We start from the raw sequence: 21,863 nt of genomic DNA, 5'->3' as shown, positions 1-21,863 counted from the left end.
TCGAGTCACTGCCGAGGAATGGGTTTGATCCCTGGCCTGCTGGCCCAGGAACTTCCACACACCGTGTGAGTCTGGCCAAAAAATAAAATAAAAAACTATCCTGGGTGGGCTGGCCCTGGAAGGGTTGAGAATTGAGCTCTAGGACCACCTAAACTCTAAGCTGAGATTAGGCCCCTTGTCCCATTCATACTCGCAGAAAGAAGTAGCAAGGAGATAGGAGTCAAAACTTTACAAACTTAAATTCTTACTGTGACAAATTTTTAAATTTCTGCTCTCACTGGAGTGTGAACTATACTTTTTTTTTTTTTTTTTTTTTTTTTTTTTTTGGCTGAGCTCTCAGCATGCAGAAGTTCCCAAGGATCAAACCCACGTCACAGCAGTGACAATGCTGGATCCTTAACCTGCTGAGCCACCAGGGAACTTTCTGAACTATCCATTTAAGAAGGTTGGCAATGAGGCAAAGAAGAGATAAGGTAAGGAAACAGAGTTTCTAGTAAAAGTTCTTTTGAAAACTTCAGTTTGTTCCCCAATTAGACAAAAGAGAAGGGAGCTTTCACCGATTCAGCACCTACGATATGCCAGGCTCACTTCACATTAGCCCTGTGAGGAATCTGGGCCTCCAATTCAGAGGTAAAGACTCTGTGATTCAGAGAATTGAATAACTTGCCTTAGGGCCCTCTTTTCAAAAGCAGTGGAATATGGCTCTGAGCCTAGGTGTGTATGACACAAAAGCCAAGGGAATCTACGTGGCCTGACAACAAAGATATTTTTACAAAGAGGGCATTTTAGAATTGAGAACCCTGGGTGAAGGCATAAAAAGAGAATTTAAAAGGGAAAGGCAAAGAGTAGAGGCACCTTCTGAATACCACCCCCACTGCCCCTCCAAAGGGCATCCCTGAGTTCAGGATTCAGTTTAAATCAGGAACAAACATTTTATGGGTGGATACTGGCTGAACTGAAGAGGAATGACTTCAATAGTCAGTCATTTATTGTATGACTTTTATTTGCAAAACAGGATGTAATTCACGCAATAAAGTTTACCATCTAATGGGGAAACCCGATACCCCGATACTTTTTTTTTTTTTTTTTTTGTCTTTTTTTTGCCATTTCTTGGGCCACTCCCGAGGCACATGGAGGTTCCCAGGCTAGGGGTCGAATCAGAGCTGTAGCTGCCAGCCTACGCCAGAGCCACAGCAACGCGGGATCCGAGCCACGTCTGCGACCTACACCACAGCTCACGGCAACGCCGGATCCTTAACCCACTGAGCAAGGACAGGGATTGAACCCACAACCTCATGGTTCCTAGTCGGATTCGTTAACCACTGCACCATGACGGGAACTCCGGGAAACCCGATATTGAACACATTCTATCACTAGCAGTTCCACCAGCACTGATGTGTAAGAACAATACTGTAGTCTCCTGGAAGATACAATAAACACATCCAGTAGGCAGGAAACAGAGGCTTCTTCACCTGGACTTGGATGGGTGGGGAAGTGAATGTAGGTATGAGGGATGCAAGGAAGAGGAAGGGAAGGGAGTCGGCCTTCTAGGCGCTAAGAAATGCCAGTGGTGAAGCCATGGAGACTGTAGCTTAGTTTGGGAGTGACAGAGAAAGAGAAGGCAACGGTGCAGAGTTGAGGAAGGGTCTTGTGTAGGGCAGTGGAGCTCTGACTTGGTCAGTTGTGTGGAAGGGCAGGCGTGAGGACGCTGACAGTTGGAAAGATTAAGGATAGCTGAAATGTACTAATATAAATGTTCATATAATTAGGAGAATTCGTACTAGGGCTAATTATACAGCAGGGGTGAAAGGGACAAGGTCATGGATACTGAGAGGGCATTTACCTTGGCAAGAAATTGGGATCAATTCTGAAAGTGGAGGGAGGGGGACGATAGGTGTGATTCTCATAAGATTTTGAGACGGAGGAGAGGAAGTCGAGGATACTGGACTGCCTGGCCTTGTAGGAAGTTAAAATACCTTTTAGGCCAGGAGTGCTGGGGTGGTTATTATGCTTCAGAAGTATTGGAAAAGTCTGATAGTGTGGCGGGAGGGACTGCGAGGATTCTCAGCAGGGCAACAGCAACCAACAGCTTCTTACAGCCACGAGGTGGTCTGGGACCCCCGCTCCGCACAGCTGGGCCACAGCAGCACCAGCCGCAGGAGCAGGTGGCAGCGCCACCCGCGGGGAGCCAGGCAGGCGGGGACCGCAGGGGGCGGGGGCGCGCGCTGAGGGGCGAGGAGCCGGCTGCGCCGCGGGAGGGCGGCCGGGACCGGGGGGCGGGCCCGAGCGAGCGGGCCTCCGCGCGGCATTTGGCACGCACGCGCAGACTGGCCGCGGGGCCGGGAGGCACAGAGGAGGGGGAGCCAGAAAGAGGGGGGTGCGGAACGTATTTCCGCTCTGGCGGACAAATAATACTGGCCAAAGGGGAGGCCAGGCTGTCTGGCCCTTTAACCGTGTGGGGGGGCGCTGGCGAAGAAAGGGGGGTCGGGAAAGGGGGAATCCTGCTCCTTTAATTCCCTCCCCTCTTCCTCCTCCCTGAGTTCTCGCCGACGCCGCCGCGCGCGGGGCCTGGAACACACGGCACGAGCCGCCCCCGCCCCTCCCCCCTTACGCCCACGCGGAGCCGGCCCCGCGCGCGCGCCCCGTGCACCCCCGCGCCTGCGCGCTGCCCAGGCCTTGCCCGTGTGTGGGGGCGCAGCCGGCCCCGGGGGGGTGGGGGAAATAGGGGGGTAAAAAAACAGCGCGCGGAACCGGGCCAGGTGAGAGGCGCGTGCACTCAGGGTCGCGGGGCGGGGGGGGGCGTGCCACGGAGTTCTGAAGGCGTGGGGGGGGCGTGCACGATGCGTGCAGGCCGTGGGGGGAGGACGTGAAAAGCGCGTGCAAACGTGCAAGGGGGGGGGCGGAGGAATGAGGCAGCGGGTAAAGGAGGCGGGGTGAGAAAAGGCTGCAGCCGGGGCCACCCCAGAGCCCCAGGCCTCTGCTCCCCCTTCTGCCGACCTTCCCCCGTGGGTGCGCGGGCTCGCCCCATCATCGCGGGCGGTCGGGCTGGGGGGTGTGGACGCCGCTGCCCCGCCCCCGGGAACCACGCCTCCCTCCTCTCCGAGGGACAGCGCCTCCCCGGGGGCTGGGGAAACTGAGGAAGAGGCTTGAAGACCCGCTGATCTGATGCTGGGGGGCCAGGCAAGAATGAGAGTGCGAGGCCTGGAGCCTTGGCTTAGGAAAGCCAGAGACCTTTGTCTCTGACTGGTTTCCTTCCCAACCAGGGTTGCCCACCCTCGCCACAATGGCCTCTGGGGTGGAAGTCCTGCGCTTCCAGCTGCCTGGCCACGAGGCCGCTACACTGCGGAACATGAACCAGCTCCGCGCAGAGGAGCGGTTCTGCGACGTGACCATTGTGGCCGACAGTCTCAAGTTCCGCGGCCACAAGGTCATCCTGGCTGCCTGCTCGCCGTTCCTGCGGGACCAGTTCCTGCTGAACCCCAGCTCTGAGCTACAGGTCTCGCTGATGCACAGTGCACGCATAGTGGCTGACCTGCTGCTCTCTTGCTACACGGGCGCCCTGGAATTCGCCGTCAGGGACATCGTTAACTACCTGACGGCCGCCTCCTACCTGCAGATGGAGCACGTGGTGGAGAAATGCCGGAATGCCCTCAGCCAGTTCATCGAGCCCAAAATAGGCCTCAAAGAGGATGGGGTCAGCGATGCCAGCCTTGTGAGCAGTGTCAGTGCCACCAAATCCCTTCTCCCTCCTGCCAGGACCCCAAAGCCAGCCCCCAAACCCCCACCCCCACCCCCTCTCCCCCCTCCACTCCTGCGGCCTGTGAAGCTGGAGTTCCCGCTGGATGAGGACCTGGAGCTGAAGGCCGAGGAAGAGGATGAGGATGAGGATGAGGACGTGTCTGACATCTGCATCGTCAAGGTGGAGTCGGCCCTGGAGGTGGCACACCGGCTCAAACCTCCCGGAGGCCTGGGAGGAGGTCTGGGCATCGGAGGCTCTGTGGGCAGCCACCTTGGAGAGCTGGCCCAGAGCAGCGTGCCCCCCAGCACTGTGGCCCCACCGCAGGGCGTGGTGAAAGCCTGCTACAGCCTTTCCGAGGATGCGGAAGGGGAGGGCCTGCTGTTGATCCCCGGCGGCAGGGCCAGCGTGGGGGCCACCTCAGGCCTGGTGGAGGCAGCAGCGGTGGCCATGGCTGCCCGGGGGGCGGGGGGCAGCCTGGGGGCGGGGGGCAGCCGGGGACCCCTCCCCGGCGGCTTTTCCAGTGGAAATCCCCTCAAGAACATCAAGTGCACCAAGTGCCCGGAAGTGTTCCAGGGCGTGGAGAAGCTGGTCTTCCACATGCGGGCTCAGCACTTCATCTTCATGTGCCCGCGCTGCGGCAAGCAGTTCAACCACAGCAGCAACCTCAACCGGCACATGAACGTACACCGCGGCGTCAAGTCGCACTCGTGTGGCATCTGCGGCAAGTGCTTCACGCAGAAGTCCACACTGCACGACCACCTCAACCTCCACTCTGGAGCAAGGCCCTATCGCTGCTCCTACTGTGATGTGCGCTTCGCTCACAAGCCTGCCATCAGGCGGCATCTCAAGGAGCAGCACGGCAAGACCACTGCCGAGAACGTGCTGGAGGCCAGCGTGGCTGAGATCAACGTCCTCATCCGCTAGCGCTGGCAGGGGCAGGCGCTGGGGCCCTGGGCTGGGTAGGAAGGGGACCCCCCCCGGCCCAGGAGAATAGGGGGGTGGGGGATCGAGGATAGGCAGGTTCGGTGGGGAGCCTGAAGAGACACACACCCTGAGGGAGGGGCCACAGATTCCTTGGAGAGAAGCTGCCTCTTCAGAAGAAAAGGATGGGGAGGGTTCTTCGGGAAGGCCAAGGGAGTGGTAAGGGGATCCCAGAGAAAGATTTTCTTCTCTTAGAGGTGCATAGATATGTGGAGGGAGGGGAAAGGTCTTATAGGAATGAGAGGGGGCAAAGACTGGAAAATGTTTCATTCCTGGCTAGGTCTGCCCAGGAAGAAGTTCTGACATTTCTTGAGGTAGGGGGTGGGAGGGTGGGAATCGGGAGGGAATTTGGCAGGAGGCAGCTTGAGTGCTCCTGCTTAGAATAGAACCTTGGGAGAGGGAGTGGTAGGGGGAAAGGATTATTGAATCCCAGAAAAGGAAGTTCTTGCATGCTGGGGGAACGGGTCTGTGGGTACAAGGCTCACCAAAATTGTAGGGCGAACAAAATAAGGTGGCAGGTAAGAGAATATGGGGGTGAGCATCCTGGGTAGATATTGGGAAGTGGGGTACAATAGCAAGAACTATGAATAGTGGTGGGGGTGGGGGGTAGGGCACTTAGATGAGAGGACATGAGAAGGGCTGTTTGGGGGGAGGGAGAGGAGTAGAGACTTATACAGTATTTTTTAAGAAAAAACGTATTTTTTAGGATTTTTTCTGGAGTTTGGGGTTTTAGTTTTTCTGATTTTGTTTTCCACAAAATAAAAAAAAAACAAAAAACTTTTTTTTTTCTTATACTCTGTCTGGCAACTGTGTGTAAATGACTCTCCGACCCTAGACCGCCTCACACTCTGATGCCATTTGCTAAGTACCTGGAGGTCACAACTCATCCAGGTCTCATGCCTGAAGCTACCTTGACAAGGGAAGGGGGAGTGTAACAAGTGGGATTCTCCAGCCAGGGACCCACACCCCCAGTTCTGCATCCTCAACACCTGCTGGATACCTCATGTCACAAAGGTTCCATGATTGTTTGGCAGAGGTGTCAACACTTGACCTGCCCCTCTAGTTGAGTCTGGTACCAGGGCTAGGGAGGGGCGCTAGGTGTGATCGCTGTGCCCAGCCAAAATTGTAAGCAGGAGCCTAAGTTTGGGCATCTTGGGTCTGGGAAAAAGTTTCGTGTCGCCTGGAAGGCAAAAAAAAAATCACTGGATTAGGGTGTGGAGAAGACTACAATTCCCAGAAAGCTCTGGAATAGTTCTTAACCAAAGAGGACTACAGCTCCCAGAAGGCCTTGTATTGGCCTCAGGTGCCCTATGTCCCAACCACCTACCTGAGTCAAATACTGCATGTGAAATACAGATATTTTCCAAAATTTGACCATAATGTAGTATCTAAAGAGATGGTACCCCAAATAGACCCATCAAAGTTGTATGTCTTAGTACTGTTGACTGGGCTATGACCCACGCAATACCTGCCTGGATATGCTTGTTAAACAGACGGCAATGACTCCCGCAACTCTGGAGGCTTACCTGAATCCCTAGTGCATGTGGTGGCCTAACATGTCTGGCATAAACAGAGGAGACATTTAGCCCCAGGTTTTCAAGAGGGGGTCGCTGCTCCAGGGGACATTAAAGCAGTATGCTAGAACCAGCCAAGAGGAGACCTTCAGGTGTCCTTCGCGTGTCCCCATCGCCCCCTTCTTGCTTGTTAGAGAAGCGAGGCCAAAATTGAGGCCGAGCCTTCTATCTAGTGACCTAGAAACTAGAAAGCAACCAGAAGCGGGAAAAGCACACGCGGGTGGGATTGGAAATACAGCCACTGCCAGGAGCCGGGAGACTCAGATGCTCTGTTACCTAAAACCAGGTCGGGGATGGAGAAGCCACACCTGGACCTAGGCGTGCCTCGCCTTCGGTTCCCCGCTGAGCCGAGGCCAGGAATGGCAGGAATTTTCCCCGGCAGCCCCCAGCTTAGGTCAGCCACTGCCATTTCAGAGGCCGCTCTCCGGGGAGAATGGCCAGAAAGCGCGTAGTGGCTCCTTTAAGGCTCCTCCTAGCCCTCCCTCCCCCGCCCACGTGACCCGGGGCGGCCGCGCGCCGGCTCGGCCCCCCGCGCAAGCGGCGATGGCGGCGGCGGCGGGAGCTGCAGCGGCGGCGGCCGCCGAGGTGCGGAAGGGGAGGGGGAGAGGCGGGTGCATGCCCGCGCGCGCGCCCGGGGGAAGCGCGCGCCCGTGCAATGCTCCGGGGGTGCAACGGGGCCGGGGGGCCCGGGCGGGACTTGCAGCAATCCGGAGGGCCAGCACCGGGGGCGGATGAGGGGACCAGGGGGTGGGAGGTGGGGGGAGTGGGCACGGAGGCGCGCATGCAGCCGCCGGCTGCCCCCGAGTGGGCGGCGGGCGCCGGGGCCCCGGGAACACGCGCGAGGGGCACGAGGGGCCGTCCACCGGGCTGGGGGGCAGCGGGCGCAGGAGGGGTTGGTGCCCGGGGTCCCCGCGGCCTGGGGGACAAAGGGGGAGCGGCGCGTGCAGCCGGGAGGAGGGGGCGGGGCCGGGGCGCGGAGGCCCCGCCCCCTCCCCCTCCTCTCTTCTCGGCCCCTGAGATGCGGGGTCTACCCAGAGGGAGGGGGCTGCTGAGGGCCCGGGGGAGGGGTCGTGCGGCCCCTCCGGGCAGCCGAAGCCGCGGAAGGGGGGGCCCCCATAGAGGAAGAGGTAGGCCCCGGAGCCTACTCTCTCTTCCCAGGGCTCAAGCGTCCTGGGCGCCCCAACTTCCTACCGGACTGACCAGTCCTCCTATCCCTTGTGTCCCCTCCCAGGGGGAGGCCCCCGCTGAGATGGGGGCGCTGGTGCTGGAGAAGGAGCCCAGAGGAGCTACCGAGAGAGGTGAGTACGGCAGAAACGGGCCCAGTTAAGACTTTCACCTCCCCCAACACGGGATCTCCTGAGCCCTTGGCCCGAACTTTTTTTTTCCTTTACAGTTCATGGCTCTTTGGGGGACACCCCTCGTAGTGAGGAGGCCCTCCCCAAGGCCAACCCTGACTCCCTGGAACCTGCTGGCCCCTCATCCCCAGCCTCTGTCACAGTCACCGTCGGCGATGAGGGAGCTGACACTCCTATAGGGGCCACACCTCTCATTGGGGATGAACCCGAGAATCTCGAGGGAGATGGGGACCTCCATGGGGGACGCATCCTGCTGGGTGAGAGGCCAGGGAGTCTAGGGGGGTGAGGTGAGGTATTCTCAGGTTCTGCCTTCCCTCTTATCTTGCTTCCTGCCTGCCTGTCTGTCTTCCAGGCCATGCCACAAAGTCATTCCCGTCTTCCCCTAGCAAGGGGGGTGCCTGTCCCAGCCGAGCCAAAATGTCAATGACTGGGGCTGGAAAATCACCCCCATCAGTCCAGAGTTTGGCTATGAGGCTGCTGAGTATGCCGGGGGCCCAGGGGGCAGCAGCAGCAGCAATACCTGAACCCCCTCCAGCCACAGCCAGCCCAGAGGGGCAGCCCAAGGTCCATCGAGCCAGGAAGACCATGTCTAAACCCGGAAACGGACAGGTGAGGCTTAGGAGGAGGGGTGGGGATGGGGTGGGAGAGACAAGATAATCAATATAAGGCCCCTGTGAGCTGCATTTTCAGTTTGGCTTCAGACCTTTTCTTATCCAATCACGGCTTCACATGTTTACCAAGAGGCTACTGTGTGTCAAATTCTGGACTAAGGCTTCATATGTGAACAGACAGACAGGTTTCTGTCTTCCCCAGGTTTACATTCTGGAGGGCGGGTGTAGAAGATGCAGATGTTAAAGCCTTAATTAGGTAGTTAATGTCTTAATTACTCTTATGATAATGACTATCTAAAGAAACTTCAAACCACTTTTCCTTTCTACCTCCAAGCAAAAGTCCCACGGGAATGCCTCCCTCTCTTCTTTCAAACTGTCCCTGCTGTTTTACTGTGCATCTCTATAGGGAGGGAGCTGAAGGACACAGAAGTGATAGAGGAAGGAAATGACAAGGGCCCTAGAATCTCAGAAGCTTTACGATGATGTTTTTAGGGCTCTTGGTATCATGTTCTGGGCATGGTTTAGGTAGCTTTGGTCAAGGCCTTTTGTTTTCTCATCTGGAAAGTGGGGAGAAAGGGCCTGCTTCTGAGTGCTCGAAGAATTAACTGAGTGTTCCATGTGGGATGTGCTTGGCAATTCTTGTTCTTGCCACTGGAGCTTGGGTGGCAGGTTTGAAGGTGTGGCTCACCACCCACCCCACCCCCCAAACCTGGGGTGCTACGCTAATCCACAGGGAACCATAGATGCTCCCTGACCCTAAGTGTCCTCCCTCTTGGCCCCCAGCCCCCAGTCCCCGAGAAGCGGCCCCCTGAAGTGCAGCATTTCCGCATGAGCGATGACGTGCACTCGCTGGGGAAGGTGACCTCAGGTCAGTCCCACCCCCACCCCACCCGCCTGCAGCTCGCTTTGGCCTGTCCAAAGGGTTTCGAGTACAGGCCTCACTCCTTTCCCTCTCTCCTTCCAGACGTGGCCAAAAGGAGGAAGCTGAACTCAGGAGGTGGCCTGGTGAGCCAGGAGAGGCAGAGAACAGGGCCTCTCCATTGGGGGGGGGGGCTCCATCTCACCCTGGAGGAAGATGGGGTTGTGAGGAAGTGCCAGCAGCTTCAATTTTTTTTTTTTTTTTTTTTTTAACCTTTTTCTAGTCGGAGGAGTTGGGTTCTGCACGGGGTTCAGGAGATGTGTCCCTGGAGAAGGGCGACCCCGGGTCCCTGGAGGAGTGGGAGACGGTGGTGGGGGATGACTTCAGCCTCTACTACGATTCCTACTCTGTGGATGAGCGAGTGGACTCGGACAGCAAGGTGAGGGAGCTGACCGCCCTCCCGCCCACGCTCCCCCACATCCAGGGCCCTCTCTTCAATCTTTCCTGCCCCTTTTTTTTCTCCCTTTTTCTGAACACCCGCTAATTCACCGCCCCAAAATATCTAGAATTTATTCCAGTGCGTGCTCTATGCTGCATCCATCCGCTTGCTCCTCTCCAGTGAAAGTCACCACCTCAGCCTTTGGGTTTAACATCCCATTTATGGTTTATTTGTCCTTCGTTTGCTTGTTTATTCCTTTGCTCCTTGTTTGGTTTTATTTCACATGTGTGTTTAGCTATGCGACATAATGCTTCATCTGGCTTGTTTTGCTTTTTGTTTGTTTTGTCATGGCAACATGCAGATACACACAAAAGAATAGAATAGGGAGCCCACCCCGCCCCAGTAGCCATCACCCAGCTTCAAGGATTATCGATACACAGCCAGTCTTGAATCATCCATTCCTCTTCCAACACACACATCTGCTGGATTGTTTCAGAGCAGATCCAAGACACCATATCATTGTATCTGGAAATACTTCCGGAAGTTCCCATCATGGCTCAGCAGTTAACAAACCCAACTAGCATCCATGAGGGAGAGGGTTCGATCCCTGGCCTCGCTTAGTGGGTTAAGGATCCGGCGATGCCGTGAGCTGTGGTGTAGGTGGCAGACTCAGCTCGGATCCTGCATTGCTATGGCTCTGGCATAGCACTACAGCTCCAATTGGACCCCTAGCCTGGGAAGCTCCATATGCTGTGGGTGCGACCCTAAAAAAGACGAAAAAAAAAGAAATATGTTTCCATACGTATTTCTAAACATTAGAGCTCTTTTTTTAAAAACATCCCTGCATTACCCTTTTCACACCAAAAAAAAATTTACAAATGATTCCTTAATATCTTGCTACTAGTCAGTCTTCACATTTTTTTCATCTAGTTCATAAATGGGATTTTTGTTTGTCAACATTCGCATGAGGTCCACGCTTTTTTTTAGGTCTCTTTACGTATAGGTTCCTTTCTTTCTAAAAAAAAAAAAAAAAAGGTGGTGCCATAAGTGTGGTCCTAAAAAGTAAAAAAAAAAAAAAATTTCTATTTATTTGTTTGAAGAAACTGAGTTCTGCTCATTTAGGAGCTGGCTGATTGGGCAAGGGTTGACACGTGATTCTGCTATTTCTTTTTGTCTTTTTGCCATTTCTTGGGCTGCTCCCTCGGCATATGGAGGTTCTCCGGCTAGGGGTCAAATCGGAGCTGTAGCCACCGGCCTACGCCAGAGCCACAGCAACATGGGATCCGAGCCGCGTCTGCAACCTACACCACAGCTCACGGCAACCCAGATGGTTAACCCACTGAGCAAGGGCAGGGACCGAACCTGCAACCTCATGGTTCCTAGTCGGATTCCTTAACCACTGAGCCACAACTGGAACTCCCTCTGTTGACTATTTCTTACAGACAGCTAGACCTGTGATCAGCTTCAGATGCCCTTTCTTTTTTTTTTTTTTTTCAGGACTTGCTAGTTGGTGCAGGTGCCTCCTGTTCCCTCACACCAGGTGTGGAACATTGGGTTTTTTAGTAGTGACATTAAGAGCGATCAGTGGATTCAGATGATGTCCGTCTGACTTGATTGATAAAGAGTTTCTAATTGGGTTTTCATCTAGTGTTTTCAGTCTTGCCTATTCATGAACGTTTTTAGAAAGAGTGTATTATCCATTTGTTGTTTGGAACGTACTTTTTTTTTTTCCCTGCTTAATGTTGTGTTTGTTACTAAGGCACGTGTTGCATGTCACCGCAGTACCTTATTTGTCATTACTGTATAGTGTTTGATACCTTCTCCCTTTATTCAGCCTTTTTCTTCCTTTCCTACCCACACTCACCTCCTCCAGGAAGCCATTCTTGGGGCGTCGTTTTCTCGATACCCCCTCCTTCTGAGTCCTGGGGGTCAGCCAAGGCCCGCTCTGCCTCTCTCCCAGGTCCCTCCCAGGAGAGGGCTGTGGCCTGGGGAGGTCACTCTTTGTTCAGCCCTGCTTTGCCTCTCTTCCAGTCTGAGGTTGAAGCTCTAGCTGAACAGCTGAGTGAGGAGGAGGAAGAAGAGGAGGAGGAAGAGGAGGAAGAGGAGGAGGAGGAGGAAGAAGAGGAGGAGGAGGAGGAAGATGAAGAGTCAGGGAATCAGTCGGACAGGGTAGGAGCTGGAGGCTGGTGTACAGTGGAGCCGGGGCTGCCAACCTCGGCTCTGAGTCCTCAGAGAACGGGACTGCAGGCTAGGGGCCGGTCTCTCTGACGCTCTGCCTCCTCCCCAGAGCGGTTCCAGCGGCCGGCGCAAAGCCAAGAAGAAGTGGCGGAAGGACAGTCCGTGGGTGAAGCCGTCACGGAAACGGCGGAAGCGGGAGCCTCCGAGGGCCAAAGAGCCACGAGGTGAGGAGGCTCCTCTGCTTTGGGGTCCCCTCCTCCAGCCCCTTCCCGGCCCGCAGAGAGCGTGCATGCACACACACGCTCAGCATGCACACCCGCATGTACCCACGCGTCCAGGCACCTGTGAGCTCGCACTCTCACTCTCTCTGTCTCTGTGTCAGGAGTGAATGGTGTGGGCTCCTCAGGCCCCAGTGAGTACATGGAGGTCCCTCTGGGGTCCCTGGAGCTGCCCAGCGAGGGGACCCTCTCTCCCAACCACGCTGGTAATTGCCAATTGCCGGGATAGGGAGCCACTAGGGGGCGCCCTCAGGGCAGGAGGGAATGGGGAGGAGGGGAACCCCGCTGGAGCGGGAGTGTCCACAGCCAGACTTCGGGGGTTCTGGAGCATGGAGGGAAAGTCAGGGCAGGGGTAAGAGGCCCCCTGAGGGGTCCCAGTGGGTGAGGGGCCGGGCCTCCCCCAGCTCCTTTTTTCCTCCATCCAAGGCGTGTCCAATGACACATCCTCCCTGGAGACAGAGCGAGGGTTTGAGGAGTTGCCCCTCTGCAGCTGCCGCATGGAGGCACCCAAGATAGACCGCATCAGTGAGAGAGCGGGGCACAAGTGCATGGCCACGGAGAGTGTGGATGGAGAGGTGGGCCTGGGGGCTGCTAGGCGAGATGCCCGGGGTTCAGCCCCAGCCCCAGCCCCCAGCCCCCAGCCCCCAGCCTCACCTCTTCTCACCCGGCCTCACTGCCCATAGCTATCGGGCTGCAACGCCGCGATCCTCAAGCGGGAGACCATGAGACCGTCGAGCCGCGTGGCCCTGATGGTGCTCTGTGAGACCCACCGCGCCCGCATGGTCAAACACCACTGCTGCCCAGGCTGTGGCTACTTCTGTACGGCGGTGAGTCACCTGTGGGGCAGGTGGGCGGTGTGCCCCACGGAGGCGGGGCTCCAGGGGCCTGACCGCATTGTTCCCCTGCCCCCAGGGCACCTTCCTGGAGTGCCACCCCGACTTCCGAGTGGCCCACCGCTTCCACAAGGCCTGCGTGTCCCAGCTCAACGGGATGGTCTTCTGTCCCCACTGTGGGGAGGACGCATCTGAGGCCCAAGAGGTGACCATCCCCCGGGGGATGGGGTGACCCCACCAGCGGGCACTGCAGCCCCCGCCCCCCCACCCCTGGCCCAGGATGCCCCGGGAGAGCGGACACTTCCCAGCCCAGGTACTGGCCTCGCCCTTCCCTTGTTCCCGTTCCCCGCCCCGTCCCGGTCTCCCCTAGACATCCGCACCTTCTCCCACAGCGCCCGGATGCGAGGTCACGGGGAGCCCCGGCGGCCCCCCTGCGACCCCCTGGCTGACACCATCGACAGCTCGGGGCCCTCCCTCACCCTGCCCAGTGGAGGCTGCCTCTCAGCTGTGGGGCTGCCACCTGGGCCAGGCCGGGAGGCCCTGGAGAAGGCACTGGTCATCCAGGAGTCGGAGAGGTGAGTAGGGGTCGCTGTCGGGCACAGCAACTAGGACTGGGGCTGAAAGGCGGACGTGCAGGTGCCAGGGCTGATGCTCGAATCTTGAGGAGGCCACCCCTCTCTCTCCCTCACCTTGGCAGGCGGAAGAAACTCCGTTTCCACCCCCGGCAGCTGTACCTGTCAGTGAAGCAGGGCGAGCTGCAGAAGGTGATCCTGATGCTGTGTGAGTGTTTTGCTCATTCGTTCAAGCAAACCTTGCTTGAGCATCCGTCATGTGTCAGACACCGGGCTCGGGGTCGGGGGAGCGAGGCAGTGACATACATCATCCTTGCCCTGACGGACACAGACACAGATAACCCGTGGTGGTGGGGACTGTGGTGGCAAGGGATGCCGAGGCTCTAGGTCCTTTTCTGAGTGTTGGTGGTGGTTTGCTGACTTCAGTTTTCCCACTGGAGGCCCAGAGAGGATAACTGCCTCACCCAGTGCGCAGCGGCACTAAGGCCCAGGGGTGGGGCTCTTAACTTCTCATCTCTGTTAAGTGCTGAGGTGGAGGCGAGCACCAGGGAGGCCCAAGAGGGGCCTCCCCCAGGCTGGGGCCGTGAGAAGCCTTCCTGGAGGAGGAGTCCCTGGCCCCTGAGCTTGCTTACCACTTGTCCCTCCCTCTCCCGGTGTGGTGGGCGCTCCCTGCAGTGGACAACCTGGACCCCAACTTCCAGAGCGACCAGCAGAGCAAGCGCACGCCCCTGCACGCGGCCGCCCAGAAGGGCTCAGTGGAGATCTGCCACGTGCTGCTGCAGGTCAGCGCGCCCGGGCCCTCTGCCTCACAGACTGCGTCTTGGATCCCCTCCCCTGGCCAGCCCCTCCCTGGTGCCAGCCCGCGTGCCCCCCTCCTTGCAGGCTGGAGCCAACATCAACGCAGTGGACAAGCAGCAGCGGACGCCGCTGATGGAGGCTGTGGTGAACAACCACCTGGAGGTGGCTCGTTACATGGTGCAGCGCGGCGGCTGCGTCTACAGCAAGGTGTGCGGCCCGGCCGGCCGGGGCCCAGCTCAGGGACCAGGTTTGAGGTGCCAGCCAGAGGGCTCATCTGCCCACATCTTCCTCAGGAGGAAGACGGCTCCACCTGCCTCCACCACGCAGCCAAAATTGGGAATCTGGAGATGGTGAGCCTGCTGCTCAGCACGGGTCAGGTGGACGTCAACGCCCAGGTTAGCGGCCTGACTTCCCGCCAAGCCTCCTACAGTCCTTGGCTCAGCCTCGGGCCAGGACCCCTTTGTCCTGGGTCTGACCTCTGGCCCTTCCCCTGCATTTCACCCTGTTCCAGTCTGCCCCCACCTCCTCTCTCCCTTCATTTGTATTTCTCATCACTCTTTTCTGTTTTTTCTTTATCCATGTTCAAAATGAGTCACTGCCTTCATCTCTGCAACTGTCCAATGAGATTTCCTTATTATTAACTCTTGTTTTTCACATGTTGGATGTGTTTTATTATTCTTCCTTTTTTTAATTTTTTTTATTTTTGGCCACACCTATGGCATGCAGAAGTTCTGGGGCCAGGGAACAAACCTGCGCCACCGCAGTAACCAGAGCCACACAGCAGTGACACCACCAGATCTGCTAGGCCACCATGGAACTCTTAGGTCATTTTTCTTGATCTGTGAATTTTTCCATTCTCTGTCCAGGAGAAGCCCCTCAAAGTAGGCACCTGTGGCTTTTGAATATGACCCGGCAGCCTTCGAGGGCTCCCTTGTCAGCACCTATTCTACCCTAGATTCAGAATCTACCGTTTCTCTAAGAAACTCTGGTTCCTTTAAATGGGAAATATTTTGGAGCTCCCTAGTGGCCTATGGGTTAAGGATCCAGTGTTGTCATTGCTGTGGTGTGGGGATTGATTCCCAGCCCTGGAACTTCTGCATGCCTTGGGTGAGACCTAATTAATTAATTAAAAATAAATGGGAGGAGTTCCTATTGTGGTGTGGCGGAAACGAATCCAACTGGTATCCATGAGGATGCGGGTTCCATCCCTGGCCTTGCTCAGTGCTGTCGGGGATCTGATATTGCTGAGAGCTGTGGTGTAGGTTGCAGATGGTGGCATGGATCCCGTGTTGCTCTGACTCTGGTGTAGACCAGCAGCTGTATGCCACGATGGGTGTGGCCCTAAATAGCAGTAGATAAATAATAAATAAATAAGTGGAAATGTTTTTTAGAGACTATGATTTGTCTACCTTGAGATGGTCAGTGGCAGACCTAGTAAAGATGTATTTTTTAATTTATTTTATTTTATTGTCTTTTAGGGCCGCACCTGTGGCATATGGAGGTTTCCATGCTAAGAGTCAAATCAGAGCTTATAGCCGGCCTACACCACAGCCAAAGCAACTCAGGATCCTAGCCACATTTGCGACCCACACCACAGCTCACAGCAACGCTGGATCTTTAACCCACTGAGTGAAGCCAGGGATCAAACCCACGTCCTCCTGGATAGTAGTCAGGCTCCTTAACTGCTGAGCCACAACGGGAACTCCAAGATGTATTTTTTTAGAAAGAAAAATTATTTCACAGCCGTGAGTGGTAGACACTACTAGTCCCAAGTTGTAAATGAGGAAACAGCCCCAGAGACTTGCCCAGGGTCCTGCAGCCTGTGATTGGTGGAAGCAGGACTCTGAGCCCGAGTCTAGCTGCGGAGCCCGTGCTCTCGCCTGCACGCTGCTCAGATGGGCAGGGCTGGGGCTGCCTCTCCACCTGCCTCCTTCCCCACATCCGCCCCCACAGGACAGCGGGGGCTGGACGCCCATCATCTGGGCTGCGGAGCACAAGCACATCGAGGTGATCCGCATGCTGCTGACACGGGGCGCCGACGTCACCCTCACAGACAACGTGAGAGAGAGTACGGTCAGGATGGGGGAGCAGGGCACAGGATGGGGTTCCAGGGCTCACTGCCTGGCCCCACCTTCCCCCCAGGAGGAGAACATCTGCCTGCACTGGGCCTCCTTCACCGGCAGCGCCGCCATCGCCGAGGTCCTCCTGAACGCCCGCTGTGACCTCCATGCTGTCAACTACCACGGGGACACGCCGCTGCACATCGCAGCCCGGGAGAGCTACCACGACTGCGTGCTGTGGGGCCCCCCTCCCTGCTCCCCCAGACCTGGACACCCCCTGCCACCTCTCAGGGCCCCGACCCCACGGGCTTCCTGTCCACGTCTAGGTTGTTCCTGTCTCGAGGGGCCAACCCTGAGCTGCGGAACAAGGAGGGGGACACGGCGTGGGACCTGACCCCTGAGCGCTCCGACGTGTGGTTTGCACTCCAGCTCAACCGCAAGCTTCGGCTCGGGGTGGGAAACCGGGCCATTCGCACTGAGAAGATCATCTGCCGGTGAGCCTGGGCTATCTGCCCCAGAGTCACCGCCACCCCCTCCGCAGGCCCCACTGAGTCCCCAGAAACATCATACACACACACAAACGCATGCACGCACACACGCATGCTACCAGATACAGCAAATAAAAGAATGTCCAGTTAAGTCAGAATCTCAGATGAGGAGTTCCCATCGTGGCTCAGTGGTTAACAAAACCATCTAGTATCCATGAGGACTCGGGTTCAATCCCTGGCCTCGCTCAGTGGCTTAAGGATGCGGCATTGGAATGAGCTGTGGTGTAGATCGAAGACTCGGCTTGGATCCCACGTTGTTGTGGTTGTGGTGTAGGCTGGCAGCTACAGCTCCAGTTCCACCCCTAGCCTGGGAACCTCCATATGCCATGGGTGCAGGAAGCCCTAAAGAAACAAAAACAAACAAAAAAAAGAATTTCAGATGAAAAACACATAGTTTTTTAGTTTGAAAGTGTCCCATGTAGGAATTCCCATTGTGGCTCAATGGGTAAAGAGCCCCACATAGTGTCCATGAGGATCCGGGTTCCATCCCTGACCTCACTCAGTGGGTTAAGGATCTGGTGTTGCCTTGAGCAGTGGTGTAGGTCGCAGATGTGCCTCAGATCCAGCGTAGCTGTGGTGTAGGCCAGTGGCTGCTGTTCCAGTTTGACCCCTAGCCCGGGAACCTCCATATGCCACAGCTGTGGCCGTAAAAAGAAGGGGGGGAAAAAGAAAGTGTCCCATGTGGTATTTGAGACATGCCTATCCCAAAAAAACTTTTGTCTGAAATTCAAATTTAACTGAGTGTCCTGCGTTTTTATCTGGGAACCTTACTCCCCACACTCTGTCGAACCCCTGGAACCACACTCTTCCCTCCCCCAGCCCTCTCCTGGCACCTCTGGGAGCCCTCACCCCTCGCTCTAGCCACCCAGCCCCATCTCCCCTCTTGCCAGGGACGTGGCCCGGGGCTATGAGAACGTGCCCATTCCCTGTGTCAACGGGGTGGACAGCGAGCCGTGCCCCGAGGATTACAAGTACATCTCGGAGAACTGCGAGACGTCCACCATGAACATCGACCGCAACATCACGCACCTGCAGGTGAGCTCGGGGCCCTGGGCCCTCCCAGAGGGACGCCAGAGCCTCCGGGTACAGCTGGGCATGGCGCGGGCCACCAGGGGCTCCTGGCCAAGGTGTTGGGCCTGAAAGGGAGCTCCGGCGAGGGCTCGCATCCTCCCGGGGAAGGGGTCCTTTTTGTAGGACACATGAAGGTGTCTCGGGGCACACGGTAGCCCTGGAGACACCCCCATCGGCAACACTTTGACTCCCCCTCACCCCGGACCCACCGCCATCACTCTCCTGCAATGCGGACCCTAGAGAGAGCACAGCCGTTGGGGGGCAGGGAGCACTGGAAGCTGAGGGGCCCAGGCGGGTTCTGAGGGCGAACTCACCCTGCCTTCCGCCCCAGCACTGCACGTGTGTGGACGACTGCTCCAGCTCCAACTGCCTGTGCGGCCAGCTCAGCATCCGCTGCTGGTATGACAAGGTATGTGCCCTCGCCCCGGCTCCTCCCCTCCTTCGTAGGAGATGCCCCCGCCCCCAACTCCCCGGGACCTTTACCCTCACCTCCTAACCTGTGGGGGACGCGACCGAGAGGGCAGGGCAAGACCTGGGATTTCCAGGATGCCGCTGGGACAGAAACGGGCCTGGCCCAGGTATATGCAAATCCAGGGCAATGGTTGTGTGTTTCCTGTTCAGTGACGTCAGAGCATGTGTGGCCTCCCCACCCCTGCCCAGCCTCCCTGTGCCTGGATTGGTGGGGTTTTCTGTGAAATCTTAGGAAGCCTGGGCAGTTGAGGTGGGCACCACACAGAGACCGCTGTTGTCCCCTCCCTCGGCCCCAGGATGGGCGGCTGCTGCAGGAATTTAACAAGATCGAGCCCCCGCTGATTTTTGAGTGTAACCAGGCGTGCTCCTGCTGGAGAAACTGCAAGAATCGCGTAGTGCAGAGCGGCATCAAGTGAGGCCCCTCCTGTGGCCCCACCCCCTGCCCCTTCCTCCTGTCCCTCCCTCGGGGTGCTTCCGGGTCACTCCACCCACTGTCACCCTTTCTCCCATCCCCAGGGTGCGACTGCAGCTCTACCGAACAGCCAAGATGGGCTGGGGGGTCCGCGCCCTGCAGACCATTCCCCAGGGGACTTTTATATGCGAGTGAGTGGTGGGGAGGGGGTGCTTTGGCTCCTGGAGGGTGGAGCTGGGTGCAGGGCTTTCCTCCCCCCCCCCCTTTTTTTATTTTATGGCTGCACTTGCTATAGATGGAAGTTCCTGGGCAAGGAAAGGAATCTGAGCCCCAGCTGTGACATGTGCAGCTGGAGCTGTGCTGGATTCTTTAACCCACTGTACCCGACCCAGAATTGAACCCAAGCCTCTGCAGTTGGATTCTTAACTTACTGCACCACAGCGGGAGCTCCCTGCCCTCCTCCTTGATGGGTCCCACCTCTTCTGCTGCCCCGTCCCCACACCTCCACTCTGCCCCAACTACAGTGCCTGCATCTGCCCTCCCTCCTGTGCCTTCCCCTTTGGTGTATCTCTGAGCCTTGCACTCCCTCTCCCCTACCCTTCCCAACTGGGGAAAGCCCCAGTTTTGGAGACAGACAGACTTAGGTTTAAGCCCCACCCTGCCGCTAGGTGTCCTTGGCAAAGTTTCTTAACCTCTCTGAGCCTTACTTGTCTGCAAAATGGAGGTGGTCATAGCTCCCTTTCTGTCTAGCTCCTTGGAGGCCTCAGGTCCCTCCGTCCATCAGGTCTTTCTCTTCTCAGCATCTGTAACCTCCCCCTTTCCTGTGGCTCTTAGTCCATGGACTTCACATTGAACGTAGATCCTCTTTGGCCTTTAAAACAATTCAGCCCCATTTGCCTATGTAAGAGACCATTAATTTATACCCTGCATTACTTTTTTTTTTTTTCTTCTCTTGCTGTGCCCACAGCTTGTGGAAGTTCCCAGACTCAGGGATCAAACCCACAGCATAGCCGTCGCCCCTGCTGCAGCAGTAACAACACCAGATCCTTAACCACTAGGCCACCAGGGAACTCCCATGTTCGCCTGCATTTTGGCTTCACTCCCGCCCACATCCGCCTTTACCCTTTCCCTCTGCCTCTCCGTGTGTCTCAGTGCTCCTCCTCCTCCTGCCGTCTGCCACCCCTGATGGCTCCCATGACACCGTCCTCACCTACTTGCCATCCATCCATCCTTCCTCTTCACTCTGCTTTCCACAGCTCCTCACCGCCCCCCAGGTCCTCACATTTCTGTGGACCCGTCCCTTCCAATAGCCCTCAGCCCGGAACCGCCCCTGCCTGCGGGGTGACTCCTAGTCTCCAAACCTCCAGTGTCTCCAGCTGAAGAGATTTCCTCACCCAGGCCGCCCCCAGACACTGATCCCTTTGCCGCAGCAGCCCTTCCCTCTAACACCCACTGCTGCTTCCCCAGCTCAGCCCTGGCCTCAGGCTGTCGTCCTGCCTGTTGTCCTGGCTGTCTGGTGGGGACCCCAGCTGGCAGGAGTGTGTCCTGTGTGTACCCTCACATGCCTGCGTCCCTTGTTCCTCCTCTTGATCCCCCGCCTGGATAGGGGCTTCCCACGCCTCCCCCCCCAGACAATGTGCCCTGTCCTCGGGACCCCATGTGCCTTGCCCACCCGAGCCCCAGCCGTGCTGATCTGTGAGATTCATGGACAGTGACTGGGGCAGCTGACAGGCAGCAGGAGAGGAGTTGTGGGGTTGTGAGGCGAGACAGCCCAGAGCCTGTTCCCAGGAACCCCCCCTCAACCCCGGCACCACCACCTCCTGCCCACAGGTATGTGGGAGAGCTGATCTCTGATGCCGAGGCTGACGTGAGAGAGGATGATTCTTATCTCTTCGACTTGGACAACAAGGTGGGCGGGAGACCCCTCCATCACCTCCTCTCGGCCAGCAGATGGAAACTGGAAGGGGCCTCGGGCTGTCGGTGGGCTCGAGGGGTGGTGGGTGGTGGATGTGCTGACTGCCGCCCTCCCCTCAGGATGGTGAAGTCTACTGCATCGATGCCCGTTACTACGGCAACATCAGCCGCTTCATCAACCACTTGTGTGACCCCAACATCATCCCCGTCCGGGTCTTCATGCTACACCAAGACCTGCGATTTCCGCGCATTGCCTTCTTCAGTTCACGAGACATCCGGACCGGGGAGGAGCTGGGGTGAGGCAGCCTGGGACGCGGCCATGGGTGTGGGAGGGGCAGCCGGCCCGGGACCAGAGCAGGAAGGCTGGAGAGTGCCTGCTCTCCAGGCACGGATTAGAGCAGAGCTTCTCTGAAACGGGCCATAAACAGAGTCCCAAGCCGCACAGGTTTTGAGTCAGTAGGTTTGGGATGAGGCCCAAGAGTCCTCATTCCTAACAAGCTCCTGGGCAGCGCTGGGGCTGTAGGTGCAGAGAGCATAGGAGGCCTCAGAGCCCCGCAGAAGATGGGGACAGATGCTTCGGAGTGGGTCTGGGTCCCACAGACCGCCTGTGCTCCCCTGACAGGTTTGACTATGGTGACCGCTTCTGGGACATCAAAAGCAAATATTTCACCTGCCAGTGTGGCTCTGAGAAGTGCAAGCACTCAGCGGAGGCCATCGCCCTGGAGCAGAGCCGCCTGGCCCGCCTGGACCCCCACCCCGAGCTGCTGCCCGAGCTCAGCTCCTTGCCCCCCGTCAACCCCTGAGAGTGGACCACACACACCCCTCCCTACCCCAGGACGGCCACCAACTCGGCAGCCACCTCTGCTACTTGCTGCCCACAGCCCACACCTGGGGGTGCCACAGTCTCCTGTCCCTGCACCCCTCCACACATTCCTCAGCCAGAGATCCCCGCCAGGCCCTGGAGGTCTGACAGCCCCTCTCTCCCAGAGCTGGTTCCTCCCTGGGAGAGTGACTTCAGGGCTGGCCACCCCCCTGTTCCCCATCCTTAGCTGAAGTTTGATGAATTGAAATTGGGGCCCTATGCTAACTGGTTTCCTTTGTTCTCAATAAATGTTGGGTTTGTAATAAGCCGAGGGGTTGCAGCCAGAGGGAACGTGGGTGCGAGGGGCA

The 21,863-nt window shown here is 57.3% G+C and overlaps 2 protein-coding genes across 3 annotated transcripts; both read left to right on the top strand.

The window, feature by feature from the left end:
- Nucleotides 370-5,655, top strand: ZBTB12 (zinc finger and BTB domain containing 12). 2 transcript variants are annotated; one of them, XM_013977632.2, is made up of 2 exons: nucleotides 370-473; nucleotides 3,264-5,655. In XM_013977632.2, exon 2 carries the CDS (start codon nucleotides 3,284-3,286, stop codon nucleotides 4,661-4,663), a length of 1,380 nt encoding a protein of 459 aa, XP_013833086.1. In that variant the 5' UTR covers nucleotides 370-473; nucleotides 3,264-3,283; the 3' UTR covers nucleotides 4,664-5,655.
- EHMT2 (euchromatic histone lysine methyltransferase 2) lies at nucleotides 6,831-21,821 on the top strand. Its single transcript, NM_001101823.1, is given in 29 exon segments — nucleotides 6,831-6,879; nucleotides 7,526-7,592; nucleotides 7,688-7,906; nucleotides 8,002-8,258; nucleotides 9,044-9,128; nucleotides 9,225-9,265; nucleotides 9,403-9,558; nucleotides 11,590-11,727; nucleotides 11,846-11,960; nucleotides 12,441-12,589; nucleotides 12,698-12,841; nucleotides 12,927-13,068; nucleotides 13,071-13,132; nucleotides 13,135-13,160; nucleotides 13,240-13,422; nucleotides 13,545-13,627; nucleotides 14,095-14,201; nucleotides 14,302-14,424; nucleotides 14,511-14,612; nucleotides 16,171-16,275; nucleotides 16,360-16,514; nucleotides 16,604-16,771; nucleotides 17,716-17,860; nucleotides 18,228-18,305; nucleotides 18,664-18,779; nucleotides 18,884-18,970; nucleotides 20,610-20,688; nucleotides 20,814-20,989; nucleotides 21,316-21,821. Coding segments are annotated over 29 exon segments (3,531 nt in total). The 5' UTR covers nucleotides 6,831-6,837; the 3' UTR covers nucleotides 21,497-21,821.

Source organism: Sus scrofa, chromosome 7 (assembly GCF_000003025.6).
Source record: "Sus scrofa isolate TJ Tabasco breed Duroc chromosome 7, Sscrofa11.1, whole genome shotgun sequence".
NCBI lineage: Eukaryota > Metazoa > Chordata > Mammalia > Artiodactyla > Suidae > Sus > Sus scrofa.
Note: the sequence above shows the minus strand (reverse complement) of the source record. Positions and strands in the feature narration are given on the sequence as shown.